Source organism: Scomber japonicus, chromosome 17 (genome assembly GCF_027409825.1).
Source record: "Scomber japonicus isolate fScoJap1 chromosome 17, fScoJap1.pri, whole genome shotgun sequence".
Lineage (NCBI taxonomy): Eukaryota > Metazoa > Chordata > Actinopteri > Scombriformes > Scombridae > Scomber > Scomber japonicus.
The window spans coordinates 10,290,307-10,317,845 of record NC_070594.1 but is presented as its reverse complement, the minus strand read 5'-3'; the positions used below and the strand labels follow the sequence as shown (position 1 = coordinate 10,317,845).

The window sequence follows — 27,539 nt, the reverse complement described above, 5'->3', positions numbered from 1 at the left end:
TATTATCATGTGCTCTTTAGTCCCCCCCCCCCTTTTTAGATGTTTGCTGAGAAGTCCTTGAATTTGTGACAAACTGTGGCCAGTCGTTTAACTGGTACGTGTGTAACTGGGACCTGAGGGTAGTATAAGCAGCGTTTGGCTGGAGATTAAGGGGAGTGAGACTGTTGAGGAACTTGTTTTAGCCGCAGGTTAGGGTTCGTCTGGAAAAATCTGGCTGTAGATTACTGCAGCACATGTACCAACATGACACCATTTCAATACAAGGCCAGTCCCCTGTTATGTGCAACATAAACCAGCACCGCCCCCTGCTGGTCAAACCTTTGTACTAAATCAGCTTCTTTTTTTTTTCTTTCTTTTTTTTTTTAATCTTGGATGCATGAAATCTGCATGATAATCAGACACATTATAAGCTTTCTAATTTCCTCCAGAATCAATGATGTTACAGTAGCGGGCAGGCAGCAGGGAGGCTGTTTTTAAACCAGATTGTCACTTATGGAGGAATGTACGAGGATGAGCCCAAGATGAGGAATGAATAGCATGATTGAAAATAGTCAACAGCTCGCTGGAGGCTGTGCAGAGAAATGCAGTATGATTATCATGTGCACACTGCAGCACAGTGTCTCTTTTGTTGTCACTTCACACTATGACTTAAGTCGGGGAGGAAACTTGGATCTGTGTGTGTGTGTGTGTGTGTGTGTGTGTGTGTGTGTGTGTGTGTGTGTGTGAAGAAAAGACTGTGTGCTCTTAAACTTTCACAGTACAGTATGAAGGCGTTTTTTTATAATTGTGCGGTCCTATATAGACTGACTCTTAAAAATCAGATGTTTTTATAATGCAGCTGTGTTATTTTATTATTACAGACAACATTTAGATGACAGCTTTCATTCCCTCCACTCTACATCAATGTCCTCTCTCTGGAGTCCTTTTAAGCCTTAGCTGTTGTTACTCTACTCCTCTGTTTTTAACTTAATCGTGGCCTTATGTTATGCTACTGTAAGTTTCAGGCCTGCTGTGATTACAGAGTTTGTGACCACCCTCCACGGCTGAGGGAGGTAGACTCTTCCCTGGAAATTGCTACCTACCTTCTCCCTTTTGCCTCCAATAAAATCTTTTATAGAGTGTAGCTGCTATTTAAGGTCTACATGCCTTGTGTTTGGCCACGTTTTTTTAAAGAAGAAAGGCAAGGAGCAGAAAAGAACAAAAAAAAAAGGGTGGGAGGATATTTTGCTTTCTCAGCCTTTTCTACTGACCATGAAACACACACAATATACACACACCCAAGTACAATGTGCAAGGAAAAGAAGGGACTCTCACTTTCAGTGTATATATATTTTAAATAAGATGTTGTTCATTGCTGATAAATTACCTTCATTTTCATCACTTTTAAAAAGAGATTATTGGTTTATTTAAGATGCCACAGGTTAAAGAAAAACATTGTCCCGCTGAAAGCTCTACAGTGACTTGCACCTTGACATTTTACTTTTATTTTTTGTCCAGTATAAACACACACGCATTATGAGCCTCCTGACCACATTCCAGTGTTTAGACGAGGTCACAGCTCAAGTACGTTGCAGTAAATCATCTCACTCCAGAGTACCTGCAGATATTCACAGCCAAGACTAAAAGGGTCCGTGTTTGACTCCTATTTTATATCCGAAAAAATAGATCTATGTTGTATTTTTTTTTTTTTTTTTTTTGACGCAGATGGCAAACCATGACCCCGTGACCTTGTGACAAATATAGTGCCGGTTTAATCATTTGACTTGTGGTTTCCTTTTTTGCACACACTGCATTAACATCTAGAACAGCTACACTAGACATGGCTGCTATATTAACTAATCCATTTGTACATTTATGCATTTATTGTCAGAACGAATGGAAACAACCTCTGTTGAGTAGTTGAGTCATATTTGGTTGATAAAGACGTTTCTAACTTTGCTTTAAGTTATCATGATTGTCTCTGTTATGGGTCAATGATGTTTTTTTGTGCCCATGTGGTTGAGTTAAATGTGTGCAAGTTTATGAATAACTTGCACACATTCTTTTTTTGTGGACCCAGCATTAAACTTCTGCTTCTAATCCATTTTGAGACAATATATTAGAGGATGTGTGATGTGGTGTAACTATAAAGACTTACCAAATAATTAAACTTGCTGTAAAACACCATGTCAACTAGTTTGGCATGATCTTACATTATAAGTTTTTATATTAAATAAAGGTAATGGAATACATTTGTTCTAAATATTAAATTGAATCTGGAGAATCATGTAAATCAGGAACCATTTCAAGTAATCATCCATCTAAGTATCATTCTTTTGTGGTTACACCATTTGACATTTTCAGGCGCATTCGGTCTTACTTTTGATTTAAAAGAAAAAATGTTGCTTTTAATGTACATTTTTGAAGATATTTTTGAATTGTTCATCTTTCCAACCTTTTATTTGTCATTGATTCTTATGTCACATACACAAGTAAACAACTTCATACTGGTATTTTGAGTAAAGAAATGTTTATATTGATGTCTCTTTTTCTGTCTTTTTCTTATTTTTTTAACCACTGTATTTTGACCATCAGGTTTGCTGGAATGGGTAACCTGCTAAAAGTCCTAACAAGGGAAATAGAGAACTATCCACACTTTTTCCTGGACTTTGAAAGTAAGTCTGGCAGAGGAAGCGGAACAAAGAAAGACGAGATGGAGAGAGAGGGAGAGAGAGAGATGTGGGGAGGGGAGGGGGATAAAGGTGGAACCCGCTCAGCTGTTTCCTTTCTATCAGCAGGTCTCTGCTTTGGATGATGAAGCCGTGAAGGAGTCCGCTTATGCTCCTTTTCTTCTTCTTTTTTTCTCCTTGGCTTTTTTCTCTCACCGACCTTTCTTCTTCTTCCTCCTTTCCGGTCATGAACAACTCTTGCTCCTTCAGCTATGATCTGCTGCTATTTCTCCCGTCTCTGTTCAAATACCTTTTTAATGATGACTTTTTTTTAACATCACACATACTTTTCTTCCTTTCTCTCTCTCTCGCTATCATTGTTTCTCACTTTCTTTTTCTTCTCTTCCCTTCTTTATTTTCTCTCTTGCAGAAACCAAATGGGGAATCTGTTAAAAGTGCTCACTTGCACAGAGCTTGAACAGGGACCAAACTTTTTCCTTGACTTTGAAAGTGAGCACAGCTTATGCCTGTCTTCCTGCTTGGCCAACACCCCACCTCCTCCTCTCCACCCCTCCCTCACTCCCTCCCTCCCCACCTTCCCCACCTCCAAATCCCAAATTCATTTTTCCTCTAACCTCTCTTTAGCTGCTCTGACTGGTCAGGGGGTCAGCCTATTGAACTATTCAACCCCCCCTCCTTTTTGAATTTCTAACACCTCCTCTGAAGGCTTGTTTATTATAATTCATGATTGATGTCAAAATCCATTCAGTCCATGCCAAGCAGATTAAAAAAAATAGAGCTGACCCCTTGACCTTTGCTGTCTGCTTTCACTAACTCATCTCCATGAATCCTCCTCACTGTGTGCTAATTAGTATCAACCACAACATTTCTCACATGTGGAATAATGTGTGCACTAACACATTATTGATCAAGTAGCATGTATATCGAGTTTCACATCACGTTTGTTTATTCTTCCTGCATAATAATAATAACCATAGTTAAACTTATGATTGCATTATATTGTCAGTATTAGTTTTTATCATGATTTAAAATAGAAAACCTTTGTCCACATTCATCATCATCAGATATTAAATTAATTAAATCAACAAAATTACTGCTCTGCTTCCTAATGTTAACATAAAACTGACAAATTAGTTCAATTTCTAACACAGCAAATAAATCTGCTTTGTCCCTCCTTTTTTTTTTTCATAAACCCCCCCCCCCACAGAAAAAGAAACACAATACGCCTCCACAGTGGCATTTCAGCAGCTCTCACAATATAGCCGACCTCAGGCTTTGTTTATTCAGCAAAGAGGAAATGATGGGAGTTGAAGGGGTTTTGAAATGCAAAACAGGCCCAAGTCACACAGCTTCTTTTTTTTTTAATGTCAGTGATGCTCTATATTTAGAGCCGCTCGTAGAGTTATAAAGTCTTGTCGAGTTTTGTAGACTTTCTGCGGTCACGATAGCCAAACCTCGTTATCTGAGAAGTTGTCTGCGCACAAAGCTTACGGTTATTTATTGTATTTTAGAGCTGGCGTAATAAAGTATTTCCTGAACGCAGAAGTGAGTCGAGCTTTATGGAAGATTCATGGCCTCTCCTTATCGAGGCATATTCTGTATTTTCTCGCTGTAACCGGGCAGGAAATACAAAACTAAACAGTCAGCATGTCTCTAGGTTGCAGTAGAAGTCCCAAAATGAATACATAGAAAGCATGAAATCATTCTTATAAAACAAAATGCTTCAACTATTATGGTTTTCGACTTTTGAAAACACGTAACCCTTTTTCCTCTCATAAACCCATAAAGCAGGTTTTAGTTGTAGCTCCCATGTTAACCCAATCCAACATGTTTCACTGTAGCAGAACATTTACAGTTTTCAGCATATATTACTGTACCTCCACACTAGCTCTTTTACAGTCAGCCTTCAAATATTGCTGCTTTGAATACATTTAATATTTGAGTAGACAGTGTGTCCAGTCTTATCAGTGCACTTCTGATACGCTTTAGCAGATGTGTAACGTTCAAATTTTGCATTTCAAATACCCGGGCCTCGCTCTAGATGCCTGAGGCGGTACATTTTGGTGGCTGACTGTTGAGGGACTCACAAGTTGAAACACGATATGCACTTTGAAAGCTAAAAAATGGTTTGCTACAAGTGAAATAACACTGCAAATAAAGCTTTTGACCCACACACATTTAATTACGCTGAATGTTTTTGTACTCATCTTTTATTTAAATAAGTTCAAAATGGAAATGAACAAACTTTTCATGAGTTATTTTTTTTTTAGTCACAAAAACATTCAGCACACGCGCTTGTTCCCCTAGTGAGTGTTTCATGGTGGTGATTAAAAAAAAATGTCATTATGTATTTTAATTAAAGCCGTTTCACATCAAGTCGCAGTTTAAAAGTTTAAACTAGAAGATTAAAGATAAATCCAGTTAAATCTGCTACACTTGAATCTTTATCTATGATTCATTTGCAAATAGATTCTTGATGTGAAAAGGCAAGAAATTAACAGTTTGTATTTATATTGACTGTTATCTCACAGCTTAGCTAAATAAGCTTGTGTGTTTGTACGTTAGATGCACAGCCAACAGACGGAGAGCGTGAAGTGTGGAACCAGGTGAACTCAGTCCTGCAGGACTCTGAGAGCATCCTGTCGGGCCTGCAGGCGTATAAAGGAGCCGGCCAAGAGATCAGAGATGTAAGTAACACAGACACAAATCCAATAAACAATATACAAGTGTCTGCATGTAAAATCAGCTGCAATCTGTGCGGTTTACTCAGAGAAAAGAAAAGGTAAACTAACATGATGTCGCACTGAAAGACATAACAAACCAGAACAGTTTGTGGTGCGCTCGCTAGTTGATCGTGACGGCCTTCATCGCGGTTGTTTTCTGATGCGGCTCTGCTTTTGTTTTTGTTCTTTTCAGGCGATTCAAAACCCCAGCGACCACATGCTGCAAGAGCGAGCCTGGAACTCGGTCTGCCCGCTCGTCATCAAACTCAAGAAGTTCTACAGTTTCTCTCTCAGGCTAGGTGCGGCAATGTCGCACTGTAGAATTAAAATAATTCGTTTTCATGTTGAAGTTTTTATATTTTTAGTGGCAAGAAGATCATTTAGGAGAAATTGTATCTCACATGCAGAAGTAAAATGAATGTTAAGGTTAAAGCTGTAACCAATAAATACTTAGCTTTCCCTAATTCCATTTATAGAGGATAATGTCATGGTATCATAATATCTGTGATTAGGGAATTTGGGAAATCTTATCATATGACTGGAACATTTGGTCTTCTACAGTAGGGCTTCCCCCTAAAAAGATGAGTCAATGCATCAGCCGAGAAGTCACTGAGTCAACTTTGAGTCATTGTTGTGGGGTTTTATTTTAGCCACGTCTTTACTCACTGATTAAAGCAGGATGACAGCATGACAGGCTGTAGACTTTTACAGATTCTGGTCTCTAAATGACCTAAATACATAAGTGATGGTAACATAGATGATGATGCAGAGGGACTGTTTCCTGCTCAGAGCTCTTATATTTGGTGTTGAATGCAGCAAAGTCGGCTAAACTACTGTTCAAACTGACGTGTAGCAGCATCTCTATCATCAGATCTTCAGCTCACAGTGCTGTCAGCAGCCAGGCAGAAGAGATGATTTTATTTTATTTTCAAATTAACACCAGGATTTAATTTTTATTTCTTTTAACTGTATGGAAATCTGCTGTACTTACATCACAGGTGATAAAGTCAGAGTTAAGAGTCTTACAGGTAAATATAAGGCCCATGTAGCTGTTAAAACACTTCAATGTGAGGCAGCTGCTTTTCAGGTGCGCTTGATTTTAATGAAAGTACAATAACTGAGTGTAGAAATGAATGATATCTCATAGGAGGCTGTATTGAAGAAAGAAAGTCACAAGGTTGTTGATTATGTGTAACTAGATACAAATTTAAATTAGTACCTGACCTGTCTTGTTTTGTATGTGTCTTGGTGCAGAGGAGGCTCTGAAGAGTTTGTTGGAGTGCCTGACATGTCCACCCTGCACGCCCACTCAGCACCTGGAGAAGGAGCAGGCTCTGGCCAAACAGTTCGCTGAGATCCTCCACTTCACTCTACGCTTTGATGAGCTCAAGGTCTCAAACACTCAGTCACTCGTTACTTTGCCTCGTACTGTCAAGGTGCACTTGAAATGAAATAACATGTTTCTTCAACAGCGGTGTATAAATGGCTTGTTTTCTTATTTTCCCGTCAGATGAGAATTCCTGCCATCCAGAACGACTTCAGCTACTATAGAAGAACCATCAGTCGAAACCGGATAAACAACATGAATGTGAGTCGTCAAGATAAATTAAAATTAAAATTAATTCAGATCTACATATCTGGCAGTGAGGGGAAAACAATCCACATATTTATATCAGACTCTCCCAGTCTAATCATACAAAAGAGGACGGCTATGTTCACTGTGGTTTTGATGTGTTTTATTAATGTCACATAAGACATAAATTGGCTGGAAAACACATGGAAAATGAGAGGAAAAAGTTAAATGTCCTGGAAAGTTGTTTCTCTTCCCTCTGCTTCTCTCTGCCTTTTGAGCGAACATGAACATTTTAGGACAACATTGAGGCACACTCTACATCAGGGGTGTCAAACTCATTTTCGTTCAAGGGCCACATACAGCTAAATTTGATCTAATGTGGGCCGGACCAATAAAAAAGTTTGGAAGGGAGGAAGGAAACAAGGAAGGAAAGAAGGGAAAAGTGATAGGAAGGAGGGAGGGAAGGAAGGAAGGTTGGATGTATAAGGGATTAAGAAGTAAAGGTAGGAGGGAAGGAAAGACAAAAGGAAGGAAGGAAGGAAAGACGGAAGGAAGGAAGGAAGGAAAGGAAAAGAAGATGAAGGAAAGATGGAAGGAAAGGAAGGATGGAGGGAAGGAAACAAAGAAGGAAAGAAGGACAGATGACAGGAGGGAAGGAAGGAAAAAAAGACAGGAAGGAAAGTGGGCCGGATTGGATGCCTTGGTGGGCCGCATGTTTGACATCCCTGCTCTACATGCTTAGAAATGTATCATGATTTCTAAGCTTGGAAAAGATTATTTCATAGAAGTTATAGCCATAGACTGTACATCTTTTAAATCAGACTTTTGGGGGCAGGAGAGGAACACACATAGAAGCAATCTGGGTAAATGTACAAATTGCTAGGTACAACTGAAAAAGATTTGGTTTTGTAAGACCAATACAGTTAACAACATCCACTCAGTTAAAGATGTTACTTGAACTCTTCTACGCCGACGCCTCCATTTAATGTGAGTTGTTTGTTTCTACGCCGACAGTTGGAAATCGAGAACGAAGTCAACAACGAGATGGCCAACAGGATGTCTCTGTTCTACGCTGAGGCCACACCCATGCTGAAAACGCTCAGCAATGCAACCACAAACTTTGTCACAGAGGTGAGAACGCTGCTCTTAACACAGTGGTAGGTTTTTACACATTTCACAGGAACAAATACGTCTTTCAAAATGATAAAGACTCTGTGGTTAATCAAGGAAAGCACATCAGCATTTTTTTTTTTTTTTTAGTACAATAATAGTCAATTGTTCTCGTGTGTGTTTTTTGTGTGTCTTCTTTAGAACAAGACTCTTCCACTGGAGAACACAACAGACTGTCTCAGCACCATGGCCAGCGTCTGTAAAGTCATGCTGGAGACACCGTGAGTTATGATGGTTTTCTACATACACATGCACACGTACACACACTAATGCCACTTTTAGGCACTCTACATAGACTTACAATCATGTGCATGATGCATACATGTATATTCATCCAGCTGTACACCATCTAATAATGCATCATAATCATAAATAAAGATCTTTCAATTCTGAAATTCTGAAAAAAATGGATTAACAGTCTTTCAATTCAGACTGTTCATCCATTTTTAGGCACATTTCATTGTGCAACAATTTATGATTGTTTCCTTTTTTTCTAATCCAATTTTTCCTCACTTTTACTAACCCCCCCCCCCCCCCCCCCCCCCCCTCTCTCTCTCTCTCTCTCTCTCTCTCTCTGTGTTTTCAGGGAATATTCGAGTCGTTTCAGCAGCGAGGACACGCTCTTGTTTTGCATGAGGGTAATGGTCGGGGTCATCATTCTTTATGACCACGTCCACCCGAACGGCGCCTTCAACAAGTCCTCCAAGATAGACGTAAGACACACACACACACACACACACACACACACACACACACACACACACACACGCACACACACACAAAAACATAAATGTGTACATGAGTTAGGCTCTGTAAATAATGTAACAGCAGCACTCAGGATGGTGGATCCGTTTTATGGTGCAGCTCTCCTTCTCTGTTCATTTCCTCTCAGATGAAAGGCTGCATAAAAGTCCTGAAGGACCAGCCGGCGGACAACGTAGAAGGCCTGCTGAACGCCCTCAAGTAGGTTATTTATTTATCTAACTGTCATCAGCCTCGGTTTAGTGTCGTGAAGTGTTCCCACACGGACAACAGGAGGATAAATCTGAAGAGAAATGTTGAAGCTTGTAAAAAAAATATTTGACATGAATTGAAATTGAAAGATACTGAATATTGACACAAATGTTTAACAGTTGGCAGCTTCCAGATAAACATGAAAATAGATAGTAATACATTTGTCGTTTTTTTTTCTGTCTCTTCAGATTTACCACAAAACACCTGAATGACGAGTCCACTCCGAAAAACATCCGGACGATGCTCCAGTAATGTTTGTTTTTTTTGTTGTTTTTTTTTAAAGTTAAAAAAAATTATAAATAGATATGAAGAGGATCACTGCTCTGACCTCAAATAAGATGTATATGTTTACATTATTTAAAAAGACTCGATGTTAATACTCGTGTGTATTTGCATAGTCATTCCCTCCAAGTTATTGAAACCTGCAGAACATGTACCTTCTACTTTGCAAAAAAAAACAAAAAAAAACTCTACTGTTAACAGCTGTTGAAGCACAAATGATGGATACCTATCAGCCTTATGTAACAGAGTTTTCTGCAAGCAGCACTTGAAAATCCACTCAAGGCAGCATAAAAATGTCTGTAAGCTCTTAACTAATCTTTTCAATCTTTTATTTGCCAATGAAATCAGTTCAAATAAAAATTAAAATTGAGGTTTTTAGCCAAATTAACCAGATTCTTCAAAGTAAATCTTTTTTTTTTTTTTTTTTTTCTTTGTTTTTTTGAAACATTTTTTAAAAATCCTGACACAAGTTCTGGTTGATATATCACAATGACACATTTCAAGAAAATCAACATACATATATTTAATATTAAAAAAAGAAGAAGAAGTGAAGCGGTGTCATGCTGTTTTATCACTTGGTGCACATAGAATGAGATTTTATGACAATGTAAGATCAATCAATGCTATGATGGGACGTTTCTGTTGCAGTGAAGGGCTAAATATTGAAAGGGATTGACTGGTTTGATGTATTGCTGAGAGCATTTGGGTGTTTTATTTTTTTTTTTTTATAGTCATCAGCTGTCTTTTTTTTTTTTTTCTTTCTTCTCAATCTTCAGCCTGGTGTTTCAATACCTGTTCAAATAAATCCACTGTGAACTTAAAACTTACTTTGCACATCCAGTAACATCCTGTATGTCAAAGTTGGCTTTAATGGAGAGGTAAAGACAATTGAAAAAAAAAAGGCTGTGATAATGAATCACATTAGCCAATCACAACCCACCAAATGTTTTATGAATTGTTTTTTTTTGTGGCCATGCTCTGAATGATAGTTGTTGTCATAGTTTTTGACATGTTTTTAAGTGACTTCTCTCTTAATCTGTGTGGTTTTGTTTTTTTTTGTAATAAACATTTCTCTAAAAATGAAAGGCCAAAAATATCTTCAATTCTGAATAAATGATATGTGATTCTTAACAGAGCAAGATTTTTTTGTAAAAACCCTTTTTTTGGACCTTTCCACTTTTCTTATTTAAGTCCTTGTTTTAATATGTGGATCTATTTCCATACTGATGAAAGGAATACTTCACATTCTCTCCAGTAGGGGGAGACGAGGTGAATTATTCAAGGTTAATTATGTGACTAGGTTTTATATGAATTTTGATTTGTCTTTATATTAAAGCCACATTTGAATCATTACAGCCCCGGTAAACTCAGTTTGGTGTCTTAACATCAAACTCAACCTCCCAGGATCATTTCATAGCCTCAAAAAAAAATGAAATTGAAATGTGGAATTAAGACCAATGATTTTTAAGACTTGAGCAAACCTCTCATGTATTATATGATCGCTGTCACTGATGGTAACCTGAAGAGAGGCATCATTTATATATACAATGTATTACTGACTAATCACTCAAGGTCGGACAATCTCATCATTAGTGACTGTTGTACATTGTATTACGTTAAATCATTACGGTTCACTTTTTCTTTGAATCTCTCTCGGCAGATCAGACAGTGTGTATTTAAAGGATGCAACTAATAAACATCTAGATCACCTTTTTTTATTCCTTCCCTCTGCTTCATTTTCACCATCCAACAACTTCATTCAAACCTTCCTGCCGTCATGTGGAATATGGAAATGTCTGCGGCTGTGTAGTGGAGCACAACATTGCCTTAAAGTATTCCCATTTTGAAATAAGCTGACAAATGCTACAAAATCTGTGAAACCTCCTGTGAAGACAATTTTCTATTTCCACCTTAAAAAACCTAAAATCACTTCCTGTCATCTGTAAGCCATATATAAACTAAACCATACACACTCCTGCCCTGTATTCACTCAGTTAATTAACATAAAGTTAACATGTTAGGTATCTACCATTCATTTAAGTACGTTCCTCATTTTGTATTTAGTAATATATATATGTCTGTGTGTGTCTGTGTGTGTGTGTGTGTGTGTGTGTGTGAGCCATACTTTGGATGATTATATGCAATGAGTGAAAAAACTGAACATGGATGAGACTTAAAAGCGAGGTGTACGTATGATACTGATATTTCATATCGGACTGAAGTGTTGGTTGTTTTTTTTTTTTTTTGTTTTTTAAAGAAATCACATCTTCTGTCATGATTGATGTACACAAAGCTTTTCCTCTCTTTGCCCAAAATATGCTACTGTGTGTTGAATGCAAGATGTTGTTTTTTGAATACTGAGACAAAAAAATCTTTTTTTTCTTTTTTGTCTTAAACTGACAATTATTGTTTTAATATTTTTGGAGCTCGGACTCACTGTTTATATAAATTGCTTTTGGCTTTGTATTGCATACTGAATGGGATGTGTGGATTGGATAATAAAGGTGGTACATTTCTTATACAGATTAAGTTTCTGTTGGCTTTCATTGTGCTTCTCTCTCCTCCATCCTTCCTCTCTCTCCTCTCAACCCCAACCGGTTGAGGCAGATGTTCTACCACTCTGAGTCTGGTTCTGAGGTTACTTCCTGTTAAAAGGGAGTTTCTTCTTGCCACTGTTGCTCATGTGGGAATGTTGGGTCTCTTTAAAGTTAAAACCTGAAGAGTTCAGTTTAGAACCTGCTCTGTGTAAAGTGCCTTGAGATAACTCTGTTATTTGGCGCTATACAAATGAAGATTGATTGATTGACAATATTGTGTGTCAATCACGATTAACATACAGCTTGAAAGAAAAATATGATTCAAAAAACAAGAAATAACTTGTAAACGGTATTTAAAGACCCCCTCGAGACATGTAATAAGAACAATAATGTGATCAAAGAAGAACAATTACCTCTTTAAAGTCCTTCAATTGACATCTCTTCCTTCTCCCTAATTTAAAAATTCAAACATCTATGAATATGCAAATATATCTCATTTCAGAAATGTAGCTGCTCGATACAAGATGTTTCAAGTTTCCACATCACACTTATGTCTGTCGTATTTCATGACCCCGATTGGCTCCATATCCTGCTTAAACTTAAATTTAAGTTGAAATGGAAACTTACACTCTTATATCATTGTCTGAAGATTATGTTATACTGTAATAGCACATTGTAACATTTTCGTCTCTCTGTTTCCTGTGTGATAATGTTCCCAGCAGGCACCATCAAAGGTGAGCTGAGGGACTGAGTCAGTGTAATGTTACTGCTCATTAGACAGAGACAGACGGCAGATAAGGATTCAGCTTTCAACTTTTAATTCTCTGCAGAGACTGAAAGAAAGTCCCTAGAAATATGGTGAATGAATTAAAGGACAACTGTTAGGGTGATGAATATGTGATAAATATAACACATATAATAATATAACGAGACTCTAAGTACAAATACTGACACTGAACTTCATATAGTCTCTCTTCAGCCTAACAAACTGGGAACTGTTATAAAGACTTGCTGCTTGCTCTCTGTGAATTCATCTTTAATGTTCCACTTTCAGCAGGTGTGAAAAAACAAACATCATTCTTCACAGTGAAGCTCAAACATACAAAGTGGGGTAACAATATGCAAAACACATCTTTCTATAAAATGGGAACTTTAAAGCTAGAAATGATTGACACCTTTAGTCATTTCTGCATTTATTTTCTCACAATGTCAAATTAATTATTTGTAAATCTACAATGTGCATTACAATTACCGGTTTCTTCTTATCTCCTTTCAATGCTGTCATTCATTCCAGTTGTAGAGTGCATTACATGTACAAAATATGAGCTCAGGTTGTTGTTCCGATGTCTTCCTGAAGAGGGAGACATGCTTCACTGCTCGTCTTGTGTGAGTGTGCTGCAGATACAGTCCAGGGCTGGAGCTCAAACAGTGAAGTACCTGGGATTGATTATGATATCCATTTAGCAGTTAGTCACTTTTCCAAAAAAAGGTTTAAATTACTATATAAAAACCATTTAACATATATATATATAACCATTTATATATATATGACGATGCAGATGGTTGCTACACTTCTGCCAATAAACAAATGATTGAAGCTCCTTTCATGAACATGGATATCATTAACACATTTCAACTTGTAGCTACTGTTTGTCACATGTCATCACATTATATTTAAGACTGCTCTTTCTTTTCTTTTCTTTTCTTTTTTCTTGCACAACTTGGCAGGCTAACTGTCTTTTATAGTGAGTCCATAAAAAATAATTGTAGTCAAAATTCAAAATTTGAAACACTTCAGCATTTTTCCCTTTGGAGAGTTGTCAAAAAGCAGTGTGCAGTCAGGGTCACATTTCAGATGTCTATGAGTTGTTAACAGCTCCATTTAATAGTGACACCCACCACCACCACCACCCCCCACCACCCCCACCCCCCCGACTCGAAACTTCTCACATGGTTTAATTTCAATAAATGATCCAATATTTCACTAAAAATCAAAGATAAAAGAAAAAGTCCAAAAACTGAATACAGATTTGTGTATCAGAACTTTCTTCTTTTTTCTTTCCTCTCCCATTAATCACCTCACCACCCCTCACATTTATCTGGTGACCCTTTGGAGGGTAGTTTAGTGGACTAAACTAGCTAACTGTATATAAAGTAATGTAAACTAGCTCCACCTCCAGTAGCTACAACAGTAACATGCTGCTCTAACACTGATGCTTCACTACTAATAATCTAATGATGTCATATATAATAATATATCAGTCAGAGGGACCAAACCACTACTTAATACTTGCTGCTAATACTTATGTACTTTTACTTAAGTAGGATTGTTCATGCAGGACTGTAATAGAGTGTTTTTATGTATTGGTTCATTTAGTCAGTTAAAGGATCTCAGTACTTTTTCCACCACTGAATAAGACTAAAAGAAATATTCAACCCAATGGAGATTCATCAGTGAGAGAAAAACCATGAAGTTTATTCATAGGTATTTTGTATTTCTACCACTTTACTTTAACAAAACTAAAATGTTCTGAATCAATAATTTACATCCACTCAAGACTTAGTTACAACACATAAAACTGACTTTCTTGCAGAATCAGTCATTTTTTAACCCCCCAATTTGTCCCCAATGCATGTCTTGCTGTGTGCTTACATCATATTCAGCCCAGAGGAGTGAATGAAGGAGCTGTGTTTACTCACTGGGAGCGCTCCTGTGTGAACGCTGGGATGCCCTGAGCGCCTCCACGCTCAGCCTGGGCACGGCCGCCCTCACCGGCCCCGGACGTATGCCGGCGTTCCATTGGGCCAGCCTCAGCAGGCTCTTGGCGGTCTCCTTGGCAACGGGGTAGTCGTGACTGTGAGATGCCCAGTGGGGTCGAGACTGAGGAAGAGGAGGAGGAGGAGGAGGAGGAGGATGCTTAGGTCTGCAGTTTGAGCTGAGGAACATCTGAAAGAGGTGAGAGACAAAAGTTCTCAGTGAATCGGATTACACTGGTAACCTAAACATAAATATTATTCATAAATAATAAAGTATAATAAACTGTAAAGATATAACTAAATATAAATCTCTATTTTGTTACATATCACAACAGTTCCTCTGTTTGTTGTGACTGTATCCAGGTAATAAGGTAAGGCAGCTTTATCTATATAGCAAATTTCATACACTAGGGCAAATCAAGGTGCTTGATTTGCCCTAGTCTATGAAAAAAGTACATTAAAAATAAAAAATGTACAATTAAAAATGGCAAAAGAACATACTGAGATACTAAATATCATATAAAGTAAAGTACTGCGGGTCAAATCCAGTGAAATGGAAAGATAAAAGAGCACACAGGTTATTTTAGTTTTATCCCCTGTCCTTTCTGATTCTACTCTTGATCTGATATTGTCGTTAAATCTCACAGTCACAGCCAAAGCCAGACGAGCATCATAGATTTTCCTTTTGGCCCAAAAACCTCACTATCCACAGATGGATGAGAGTCATAAAGAGTTCATAAAGTTCACCAATCAGGGTAAAAAGCTTTGAAAACTTATACTTGTCCATGTCAGCTCTGTTGGGATGCTGAACAGAAACAATTTAAATGAAGCTAAGCTGAAAAGATGAGATTTTAAGCCATTACAGGGTAGAGAGAGTAGGCGGTATAAAATAGCAACGTATTTTAGCTTTCACTTAAAAGTGGTCGATCAGGGTTTGTTTTATATCATCTGGGAGGTTCATTCCAGGTCTGTGTGCTCTAACTCTTGGGACAGTTATAAGGTCAGCCCTACATGTCCCAAATGTCCGAGAAGGTTAATATGGTTAAGCATGTGAGAGATGTTTTTGGGCCCAGAGCCACAAAGTGATTTATAGACAAGCAACAAGATTTTGAAATGAATTCTCAGAGTGACTGGCAGCCAGCGTGAGGATTTTAGCTTGATTTTTCCTTTTTCTTTTTTTTTTGTAAAATAAATCCACCAAAGCCTGAATATTTAATGGCACAGTGTCCTCTATCTCACCCTCTTTCTCAACCACAATCATCAGCATAATTTGTGCCCCTGCCCCTGCACCCCCCCCCACCTCCCCCACCACCCCCTCTCCTGTCACCTCACTCTCTGAGCAGCTCATCATTAACATGCATTACTGTGTAAACGCTGCTCCATAATGCATGATGCCTGCTGGTTGCACGGTCTCCAGAGACAATCCTCGACATTTATCACCTCCCTTTGATTCAGACGAGGAGGTCGAAGCCACAGAGAGAGAGAGAGAGAGAGAGAGGTGGAGGGAGGGTGGGGGTTATTAAGGTGGTGATGATGAATGGAGGTCAGTGATGGTTTACCAGCGATTTGGCTTTGCGTAGTTTGTAATTCGCCTCAGACAGTGCTTTCTTCTTCCTCTCGTCATCTGGCTTCAGTGTGTTAGTGCGGCAGGTGGTGGCTCTGCTCCTTGTTTGCCTGCAGAGAAATGGCGGAGCAGGTGGAGTGACAGGATGAACATTTCGATGGATCTGCATTAATCTGTGAAAGTATTCATATGCAGTAATCACTCATCTCAATCAGTCACAGTGTATATTCATTAGCTGCAGCAAAGCTTTCATCTCAATAAGCCCCAGTTAAAGGTAAAACAGCTAAATGTTGATTGTTTCTCTGCAATAAAACACATTATCTTAATATATATTATCTAATTATAATATACTGTATGTCTAAAAGCATGTGGGCAATCAAATATTACACCCAAATGTGCATTCTGCAACCATGGGCACTAATCTGCTGCTAGTGCTAGATCATCCTCCATCCTTCTGTTTTCAGGCTTTTTGCAGGATTTTTGGAAAAAAAAAGGGATTTGCCACCGTTCAGCCATGAGAGCATTAGAGAGATGGAGCATGTAAAACCTGGGGGCGCAGTCAGTGTTCCAGTTCATCCCAAAGATGATGGCTATAGGGTTGAGGTCAGGGGTCTGTGCAGGGAGGTCAAGTCTTTCCACAACAAACTGGGAAAACCATTTCTGTGTGGAGCTGCTTTTGTCATTTTGAAACAGGAAATGCAAAACAACAAACTGTTGCCAAAAAAAAGCTGGACACATACTAGCATTAAAGGATGTGTTCACATTTTCTCAAGTCTATCTTAAAATGCTCAAATACCTATATGCACATTAACCCTTGTGTCGTCCTCCTGGGTCAAATTGACCCCATCTCTTTTGACTGTTCCTTCTCCCTCTTTCTTTGCTCCCTCCTCCTTCCATCCTTGCTTCCTTCCTTCTTTCCTTCCTCCCTCCCTCCTTACTCCTTTCCTTCCTTCCTTCCTCCTCCTTCCATCCTTGCTTCCTTCCTTCTTTCCTTCCTTCCTTCCTTCCTTCCTCCTTTCCTTCCTCCCTCCTTACTCCTGTCCTTCCTCCCTCCTTACTCCTTTCCTTCCTTCCTTCCTTCTTTCCTTCCTCCCTCCCTCCTTACTCATTTCCTTTCCTTCCTTCCTTCCTTCCTTCCTTCCTTCCTTCCTTCCTTCCTTCCTTCCTTCCTTCCTTCCTTCCTTCCTCCTTTCCTCCCTCCCTCCCTCCTTACTCCTTTCTTTCCTTCCTTCCTTCCTTCCTTCCTTCCTTCATTCCTCTTTTCCTTCCTTATCTCCTAAATTCCTTCCTCTTTTCATCCTTACTCCTTTCTTTCTTTCTTTCCTTCCTTCCTTCCTCTTTTCCTCCTTACTCCTTTCCTTCCTTCCTCCTATCCTTCCTTCCTTGACCTGAGGACGACAGGAGGGTTAAGAAGAGTTTCTGGTTGCTGTAACTAAATCCACAGTCATCATTCTGTGCAAAAATGCATCCAAGGCCTCGGCAGTCTGGGTTAGACAAATCAAAGTGGGAATCCCCGAAAGTAACAAATGTATTTTTAGTGAAAAATGTTGCGCTAATAAGATAAAGGTTTGCACTAAGTGAATGAACATAGCAAAGTATTTTTTTCATAGAACAAAAGGCTGCAGAATTTGTCTCGAATCATGTTAGAGAGGGGATATCTTCATGGCCAGTATAGACAGCAACCAGAACTGTTTCAATGCACATATAAGCATGTGAGTGTTATTTTAAGAAAGTGGAACATATCCTTTAAGATTTCCCTTAACTGAAAAATGTAGTACAAACTTTAAAATACAGCCCCAGAACAAACATGTCCGCATATTTTTGGCCACATAGATTGAAGCCTTAGTGTTGCATCTTAATATGAATCATGACTGACTGAACATCTTTTCCTCCCTTGCTACATTTTCTAATGAGCCACATGAAAGTTGTTCATCCCTCCCTGTTGCCTGCAGTTTTATGCTCTGAGGGCTTACTCAATGGGGTCCAGGTTGTCGAGGTAGTTGAAGCGTAGTGTGTCTTTAGGATGCCTGTCAGAGTCTCTCCATGGTGGCGGTACAGTCGACTGCTTCTCCTTCTTCAGTCCCATCCCCGAGATGCTTTCACATTGCTGGGAGGCAGTCACTGGACGCTCCTCCCCCAGGAAGACTGCCTCTGATGGATCTTCATGTCTACTGCTGATTGTTATCACATCTGGGACCAGTAACTGCTGCTGAGATGAGGCAAAATTTACTTTTTTTTATTTCTAGCATTGTATATTCAAGAAAAACAAAAAATGAGAACCTAGCAAACTGAACCTTTAGTTCATTTTAAGTCTGACACAACTTGATAAATGACATATTGCAGACCTGCGGAGGGCTGAATCGAAGCTCTAGCACAGTCTGGATGTAGTGCCGCTTCCAGACACCCTGCTCAAACGGTGTGGGGGAGAAGTTAATGCACCAGCCGAGCCTCAGACACTTAGGCATCCACAGTTGGTCCAGCTCCACTATGCTCTTCCAGTGCCAGCTCACCTGCACACAGAGGATAACACCATACATCACACAAATAATATCCACACACACCAACGGGATATGTTGAATGAATTTTGGCTTGAAAGTTGAATCAGTTTTGCCTCTGATGTGTGGACACTGTATGTGTGTATGGGCAGTTTGTGCACCTGTGCGCAGCGGCAGAGGCTGCGAGGGTCAAGGAAGGAGAAGAGGTAGAGGCAGAGGGCTCTGGGCAGCAGGCAGGTGAAGTCTGCGGCCTGCAGAGGGAGCCGTCTGCTCACACTGAGGCTCAGGAAACTGAGTTGCTCCACTGAACAGCTCAGCACAAAGTCCTGCAGCACCGCCCTCCTCTGGCTGTCTGACCACCTGTCAAACTGACGAGGAGATGAAAGAATATGATACTGCTTCAGTTGAACTGAGATGGTTGCAAAATGGACTCCACAGAGTGTTATATACAGAGAGTTATATACTGTATCTCTACTTGTCTGCTTTCAACTCAACTTACCCACTTTGCCAGAAGGCTCCTTCTCTCTTCGAAAACCTGAAGCAGAAGAGAACAAAGATGACTTTATGAAGAAAGGCCCTGAGGTATCAAATATTGCCAGATGTTTGTGCCAAAAGAGACATTTTGCCATTTTTCCATCTTACAGTATGACTTGTTGTAATCTGTTTAAGATCCTAATTTTATAAACACAGTAAGATTTACTGTCACTGTTTGACAGTTTGTGTCTCTGGCTTCATTTTTTCTTCTGTTTAAGGGTACAAAAAGCTGAATTCTGGCCATGTTAGCACAAAAAAATAATGTATTAATAATTAATAAGCCTTAATGAAAACTTTTGAACTTTTTTTTTTTAAAGTTGAATTTTTTTTTGGCATAGACACCTTTATTCAACAGTAGACAGACAGGAAACATGGGAGAGAGAGGGGGGGGTGTGACATGCAGCAAAGGACCTCTAGCTGGGATTCAAACCGGGGTCGGCTGCTTACGTGGCATATGCGCTAACCACTCGACCACCTGCATGCCCCAATTTCAAAAACATTTAAGTTCATAAAACCACTTCAAAATCCATCGGATAAGGTCTAACATTCCTGTTTGACAACCGATAAACAGTGAGACAACTTTCCATTTAATTATCAAGGTTGGCAGTATCTGTCCAATGTGATATTAAAGTGAGTCAAAGCACATATACAGTATATATAATACAAACTGCATAATGGATTGCAAACAACTTGTCCTTTACTTATTGTTATCTGACCTTGCTGTTGGACAGCGGGTGGTTCAGAGGTGTCCAGGCGCTCAGTTTGGTCTGCATCTTGGCACAGTTAACAGATGACCTCGGTGCAAGTGGCATCTTTCTGCTCGACTGGTGACAGAACAGTTGGGTATGGGTGATGTGCTAAAATACACAAAATATAACGTTATACATGTGTTTGGTGCTCTTTCCACACACAGATTTACAGGCTTGTGTTTAGCCTTCTTCTAAAATATTAATGTTACGCAACCTTTTATAACACTTGACATACATGTGGTCTAGAGACTAATCTAATGTGATGTGATGCCAGATGATAATCTTGGCTGCCTCTCTCCTCAGTACTTTCCATCTCTCTTATTATCATATTAATGTCAACTGTTTGCTAAAATAAACTATTCCCATTTAGTCAAAACAAGTTAGGAAACACTTATAACACTGAAGTCAAAACTCCAACCTGACACACACATGCCTAACACTGCAGGGTTGTATGAGCTAACAGTACGTCGTTGCTCAGAGCTGAACTACACACTCCTCTGGTATTTAACTCACCATCAGTTCTCATCTGCTGGCAGAAGGAAATAAATCCAACTCATAAACACACTTTCTCTCTATGTGCATTCTTCCGATGGCTTTTATGTCTGTACACCAAAAGTCTTCTCTTCGTCTTCTCTTCTCCTTCTCACTGTCCTGTGCATAGTTTACTCGTTTCTATAGTAACCCCTGGGTGTGCTTTCCTTACATGGACAGCCTGTCACAGCCTGTCACACACAGGGAGGGTGCAGTGCTGCAAAACAAACCACAATGTAGAGAGAGTGTAGTGCAGAGCATGCAGGCATCACTGGCTTTAATGATGACAAATGTAGTGCAGAAGGCCTGATGCAGCAGAGGACACCATCTGCCTCTGACACATGGATAGTGCACAAAATATGCTTCACAGATTTTAGATTAGAGAGTGTATTTGAGGACACGTGCCAAACTTTAAGAGCTGGTAATTAATGCAGCATTTGGAATGTATTTTTGGACACTATACTGGATCCATAGTCTTCTACATCACTGGTTCCCTTTTGTTGTATATATTACAGCCCCCACCATGGGTTACCAACGTTTCAGAGGGGTGTTACAAGGCCTACTTGATTAAAAAAAAAAAAAAACATATACAGTATGTCTCTGTATCTCATTAATTTCTATGAAGAAAGCAACAAAGTATAATAGTTTTTTTAAAGCTTAGATTGTTATTTAAGACACAAACTTAAATTTGACATGAACAGAACCTATATTCACAGAGCTTCACTCTCTGTTAACCTTTGTCTCGTCCTCCCGGGTCAAATTGACCCCGTCTGTTTTGATTCTTCCTTCCTTCCTTCCTTCCTTCCTTCCTTCCTTCCTTCCTTCCTTCCTTCCTTCCTTCCTTCCTTCCTTCCTTCCTTCCTCCCTCCCTTCCTTCCTTCCTTCCTTCCTCCCTTCTTTCCTTCCTTCTTCCTCCCTTCCTTTCTCCTTTCCTTCCTTCTTTCTCCGTTCCTTCCTCCTTTCTCCCTTCCTTCCTCCTTTCCTTCCTTGACTACAGGACAACAGGAGGGTTAAACATGCTCTCGTTAAAACAACCAAACATCAGGGAGAAGGGATGGAAGGAAGAAGGAGCAGGAAGAAGAAAACATGGAATGTGTCAAAGAGAAGCCTATAAAGTATGTATAATAGTTAAAAATTTAAAAAGTATATATAATACAGACACAGAATTATATGAAAACCCTAAAATATTAAAGGTAAACTCATCTGTGATGCATTGAAATATGCACAGGAAATATTCTGCTCAATTTTCATCAAAATAATATCCATAACAAATGTCAGTTGGTCAGGGGTCGGCGTGGCTGGATCTACCATATGGGTAATCTTTTTATTTTATTTGTCGGGCTCCACAGATAAACAACACTAGGCTTGACCCATTTTCTTGATGTTGATAATTATGGTCGCTGTTGGAAACCTAGTAAGTCCAAAGGTTTCCATCCAACAGCAGCATTAGCCAGTTGGAGTAAAATAAAAGTTGTATTGGGGGCATGAGCTTCAGTTCTCAGGGGCCCCTAGGGGTAATGATGCAGCATGGGGGGGTCAGCAGTTTAATATAGAATAGGGGTCCCTTAAAGAAGAAGTTTGGGAAGCACTATTCCACATGCAGAACCCTGGCAAATGTTAAAATAAATCCTAGAATGTATTACAAACTGTATATTTTTCATGTACATTAAGTATATGTAACTTGAATATATGCAAAATTCAAATTATTTCCACCATCATCATCATTATTATTATTGTTGGTACATGTAGTAGGAGTAGTAGTATTGCAATTATACTTGGATTGCAAGTTTTTCTTTGCAATAATACAATTAACAGCTAATGTGAAGCTAACGTCAGACTTTTGACCTATTTTGCAGCAAGCATTACAAAAGAAAAGAAAACAAACCTCACTGCCACCAGTCAGAGAAAGTTTCCCATTCAAAACCTGCTCGTGCACGGATGGGCGGTCGCGCGCATCGAAGACAGAAGCCGTGCAGTGAAGAAAGACACACACACACACACACACACACACACACACACACACACACACACACACACACACACAGAAGCCGGAAACACGGCCAGCCGGCCTTCAAAGTAATACTCTACTGAGTGACATATCGGTAATTCAACATTTTTGTTATTCCTGTTTATATTATTTTTTATTCTTGGTACTTTTATTTATTTATTAAAAATGTTCTATTAGGCTATGTTTACATTCTTCTTCTTGTTCTTCTTCTTGTTCTTCTTCTTCTTAATATTATTATAATTATTATTATCATGCTTTATCCAAAAAATAAAAACTTAAAATAAAAAATAAAAATAAAGAGATAACTGAAATTTAGGAATAAATAATTAACAAAATATAAATAAATTAAAATAATAATTGGAGTGAAAATGAACAACACAATACGTTTTTTCCAGAAGAGAATAAAAATAATAAAAATAAATAAAAATAGAGCGATAATAATATTTATACTAAAAATCTAAGAAAACATAAGTAACAAAAATAAATAAATAAACAAACAAACAAATAAATAAATGAATAATGATAATAATAATTAGAGTGGAAATGAATAATACAATACTTTTTCCAAAAAGAAAAAAAAGATAGTAGTTATACTAAAAATCTAAGATTAAATAAATAAATACATAGTTAGTAATAGTGATACTAAAAATCTAAGAAAAACTAACACAAATAAATAAATAAATAAATAAATAAATAAATAAATAAATTAGGCTTTTACTTTGACAGTTCAGACGGAAGCCATTCTGTAATTGGTTCCAGCTTGACGCTCAGTGCGCTCAGCAGGGAGGAGGAGGAGGAGGACAGGAGGAGAGGAGAGGAGAGGAGGGACATTCACACAGACATTGTTACCAACTCGAGGAGCAGACGGAGAGGCTCCGGCTTTTTACTACACGTGAATTTTCAGCACAACAACCAGGTAAAAAGTTGCTTTAAATTTAAACCGGTTTGTGTTTTAATGTGAAGCCGAGAGAAAGCTCCTCATCAGCGGGTACAGCGCTAAAGCTTGCCCAGCCCCGGCTCGGCTCAGCTCGGCTCGGCTCGGCTCGTCTTCATTTAAAACAACGGGTTACTCTCAGTTAGGATGAACTAACCCTCATCTTTTGTCTCCGTCGCGGTGCTTGTGACATTTTTCATCCGGTTTTAATGCAACATTGTCGCCGGTGTAGAGCTGAGTCAGATACCGGAGACACTCTCACTTCATCAGCAGCCATTCATTCATGCAAGGAGGCAGGGAGGAGGACGCACAGGTAGCCTCACTAATATCACTAAAAATAACCTTTTATAAATATGAACCTGGTTTTTATGACACATGCATTGAAAAATAGACACATTTACCTGTAAGTGTTATGTATTTTTGTGCGTGTCAGTGCTTTAGAAAGCTATTGGTTTGTTATGGGTGTGTACCGTCAATGTAAAATGTACCAATTTACATGTAATTGTCTGAGCTGCTGCTGTTACACCGTTAAATTACACCAAATTAAAGCTTAAATCACCATGAGGTCACTTCTGCTATCACAAAAACACTGTAAAATACCTCACTGTAATACATTTATACCTTTTTAATGGTTTGTTTATTCACCGTGTATGTAATTATCACTCCTGACAGTGATTTAATGCTGTTCATTGTTAGTTTTTAATCACTTATCCACACAAACCCATCCACCACAGTATCTGAAAAACAATTACCAACCCTCTTTAAGCAGCCTTTTGTGTTATTTTTCACATGCAGCTTGTAATGTAGTCAAATTTCTGTGTTACCCTCTTTTAAAATATATTATATATGTTGAGTAACCTGCTGAATAATAAGCTGACCCAATTGAATTAGTGTTTTTTCTTCTTTTCAGATTGCAAGGCCCGAGCATCATCTACGTCAGCGGCCGTCAAGAAGAGATATTTGTCCCAGGCATCACTGCTTGTCCGTCGAGGTGGGGAGGAGCGAGCGAGTGAGTGTGAGACATTCGGTCACGGCGCAGCATCTTAAAGGACCAACAGCATCCTTCAGGTGATGGAGGTCTTGTGAGCTGCTGTTTTGAAAACCCCCACGGTGATGGATGCAGCCGCCTTCAGCCATGGCCGTGTCGGATTACGCCGCCAGACTGTTTCTCTGTGATGTAAAGAGGAGGAAAGATCGCAGACTACCAGACACTCCTAAACACTCCTTAAACCTTGAGATTTCTTCTTCCTGGTGACGGAGCCAGATGCACAACAGGGTTTGACCTCTCTTCCTAACCAGCCAACCTCCATCTAGGTCTTTTCTTTCTCTCTTCTCCCTCCTCTACGGACCAGTCATGGATCTCCTCTGGGTGCTGTCTGTGTCCATGTTGACCGTTTGTGTCGCTATCCCCATGGATGCAGCTGCGGGGAGCCACAGCCTGTTCACCTGCGAGCCCATCACCCTGCGAATGTGTCAGGGGCTTCCCTACAACTCCACCTTCATGCCCAACATACTGAACCACTACGACCAGCAGACCGCCGCGCTCGCCATGGAGGTACAGTACACAATACACGCTACACAATGCACAGTACACAATACACAGTACACCATGCAATGCCCAGGTTGTTTGTGTCTACTGGATCTGAAGCAATGAATCAATCAGCAACTATTTTGATAATTGATGACTTATTTAAACAAAGATAACTAATATTCATCAGTTCCAGCTTCTAATCTGTGAGAATTTGCTGCTTTTTGTGTCTTTTGAGATCATAAACTGAATATATTTGAATTAGAGACAAGATAAAACAAGTGATTTAGACAAGGAGTGTCATCTTGGGCTTTAGTAAATAGTGATTTTTACTACTTTCTGATATTTTATAGACCAAATGATTCATCTATTCATTGATAAATAATCTGCAATTAGCCAATAATGAGATTAATCATTAGCTGCATCTCTATACCTGACATTCCCAAAAAATACATTTAGTTTCTATTTTTTTTCTTCTGTTGAATACTGACAAATAAGGTGTTTTCTTATCTTTTTGAGACATATTTCAATCATAATGAAGAGAATGAACCTCACCCAGTATTCAACTTAAGAGGGAAATCTAGCCTTTTCAAAATAAAACCTATTCTGTACATATCTATACATATTCTTATTATAATTAGAAATGTAAACAAATGTAACTAAAAGAAAATGTTTGCTAGTTTTAAAGGCTTTCTGATCTAGTCTGAGTCATAGATAAACCTTTAATCACAGGTGAAGAACATAACTAACAGATGTCATATAAAAGAACACATATTAAGAGGGACATATTCAAGAGTCTCAGCTATTTGTGTTGCTATTGTTTTGAATCCCCACAAAAATGAACCTTACATATTACATCTTGTTTCCTCCCCACTTTCTTCCCATCCTCGACCCTTTGCTGAGGATTTCCCTTTTCTAGAGTTGAAATGATGAGTCAATCAATGGATTAGTTGATGGATAGACAATTAATTGGCAACTGTTTTGATAATCTTTTAATAGTTTCAGTCATTTTTCAAGCAAAAATGTCAAATATTGTCTGGTTCCAGCTTTTCTGGTGTAAGGACTTAAACTGAATATCATTGAATTTTTGACTCTTGTTTAAACAAAAGAAGACACCAATACTAAAAATAGTACTAAAATCATTAGTTGCAAACTTTAATATATGAAAAAATATATATTTTAGTCAAAAAATGACCTGCATCTTAACACGTCTCCATATATTTAGTTATTTGTTTTTACAATGTGACCTTTTCCCATTTCCTCTGCTTCCTGCCTGTCTCTGACCTTTTCTGAGCATTTTTCCTCCAGTGCTTTCACTCATACCACTGTCTGGCACGTCTGCGGAGACACACACACACACACACACACACACACACACACACATACACACATACACTCACACACCTACACACACATTTAAAAGCAGAGTGAGGCACACAGACATCATCTCCTACATCTACATATATATTAAACAGAGGGCAGAGGTTTTGTTGAATAATTAGACTTCCTCTCATGTTGAATAAGTGCTTATATGTGTGTGTGTGTATATGTGCAGCACCTACCTGCCCCTCGGACATCAGTAGCCTAGATAGCTATCGCCACAGCTAACCGTGAGTAGGTAATATAATAAAAGTGCTAGCCTACTTTTTAATTTGGCTCCTCTCGCTCCGGGGAATTAAGAGTGTATTACCAAAACATTAAGCAGAAAATTAAGTTTTAATATTTGTCCCCTGGGGGGCCACGAGAACAGTGCATTATTAAACGCAGAAGATTTAACAGGGTCCTGTTAAAAAAAAAAAAAAAAAGCCTGCACATCTGGCACATGGACAGACAGACAGACAGACAGACAGACAGACAGATAGACAGAGATTTACCACAACATGTAGAGACGACTCGCATCATTTGTTGTGCTCTAAAGCCCATTTTACATAACAGGCTTTTTGAGTTGTTAGTCAACTTCGCCTGCCTGAGCGAAGATAACAAACTGTGCTTTGTTTCAGCTCCGTTTCAGCCGGCGGATTACAGCTCTGATTCCAGCGTCCGCTCCACTATGTTTTTATTGTTTCAACCACTTCACGATAATCTATAGATTTCACTACGCACGCATATGACTGTTGTGTGTATGTGTGTGCTGCTGTGGCTGCGTTATCCTCTTTAAAACAAGGGAGTCAGGGCATTTAAACACAATCACAGTAACAGATGCATCACCTCGTTAACTTAATCCCATCTTTTTATATAAGGCTGATCCCTCCTGAAGCTCAATCTATCGAGCAATTACTGGTTAAAACTGCACCAAAACACGACTAACCACCTCGCCGGTTCAGCGCAGAAGAGTCCGTCAATCTATATTTATCTCCCAGCATCTTGTTCCCATTGGCTCCCGTTCTCCTCTATCACTTTTACCCCCTCGACCCCGCCCCGCCCCGCCTGCCCTGCCCCGCCTGGCACAGCGGTGATGTCGACATGTAGAG

The 27,539-nt window shown here is 39.0% G+C and overlaps 2 protein-coding genes across 2 annotated transcripts in view; one reads left to right on the top strand and one right to left on the bottom strand.

Annotated features, from left to right (window-relative positions):
• fam49a (family with sequence similarity 49 member A) overlaps positions 1–10,516 on the top strand; it is a 39,076-nt gene extending 28,560 nt beyond the window's left edge. The window contains exons 3-12 of the mRNA XM_053337129.1: positions 2,575–2,654; positions 5,235–5,356; positions 5,586–5,691; positions 6,647–6,783; positions 6,903–6,980; positions 7,980–8,096; positions 8,277–8,356; positions 8,722–8,848; positions 9,028–9,098; positions 9,338–10,516. Coding sequence (XP_053193104.1) covers positions 2,585–2,654; positions 5,235–5,356; positions 5,586–5,691; positions 6,647–6,783; positions 6,903–6,980; positions 7,980–8,096; positions 8,277–8,356; positions 8,722–8,848; positions 9,028–9,098; positions 9,338–9,401 — 972 coding nt within the window. The 5' untranslated portion in view covers positions 2,575–2,584 and the 3' untranslated portion in view covers positions 9,402–10,516. The remainder of the gene's footprint in view (positions 1–2,574; positions 2,655–5,234; positions 5,357–5,585; positions 5,692–6,646; positions 6,784–6,902; positions 6,981–7,979; positions 8,097–8,276; positions 8,357–8,721; positions 8,849–9,027; positions 9,099–9,337) is intronic.
• A 2,779-nt stretch (positions 10,517–13,295) lies between these two features.
• On the bottom strand, positions 13,296–20,091 carry fbxo16 (F-box protein 16). The gene is given in 8 exon segments (XM_053336662.1): positions 13,296–13,405; positions 14,669–14,915; positions 16,285–16,399; positions 18,263–18,531; positions 18,635–18,799; positions 18,946–19,152; positions 19,284–19,319; positions 20,035–20,091. Coding segments are annotated over 8 exon segments (1,206 nt in total).
• Between the last annotated feature and the right edge of the window lie 7,448 nt (positions 20,092–27,539).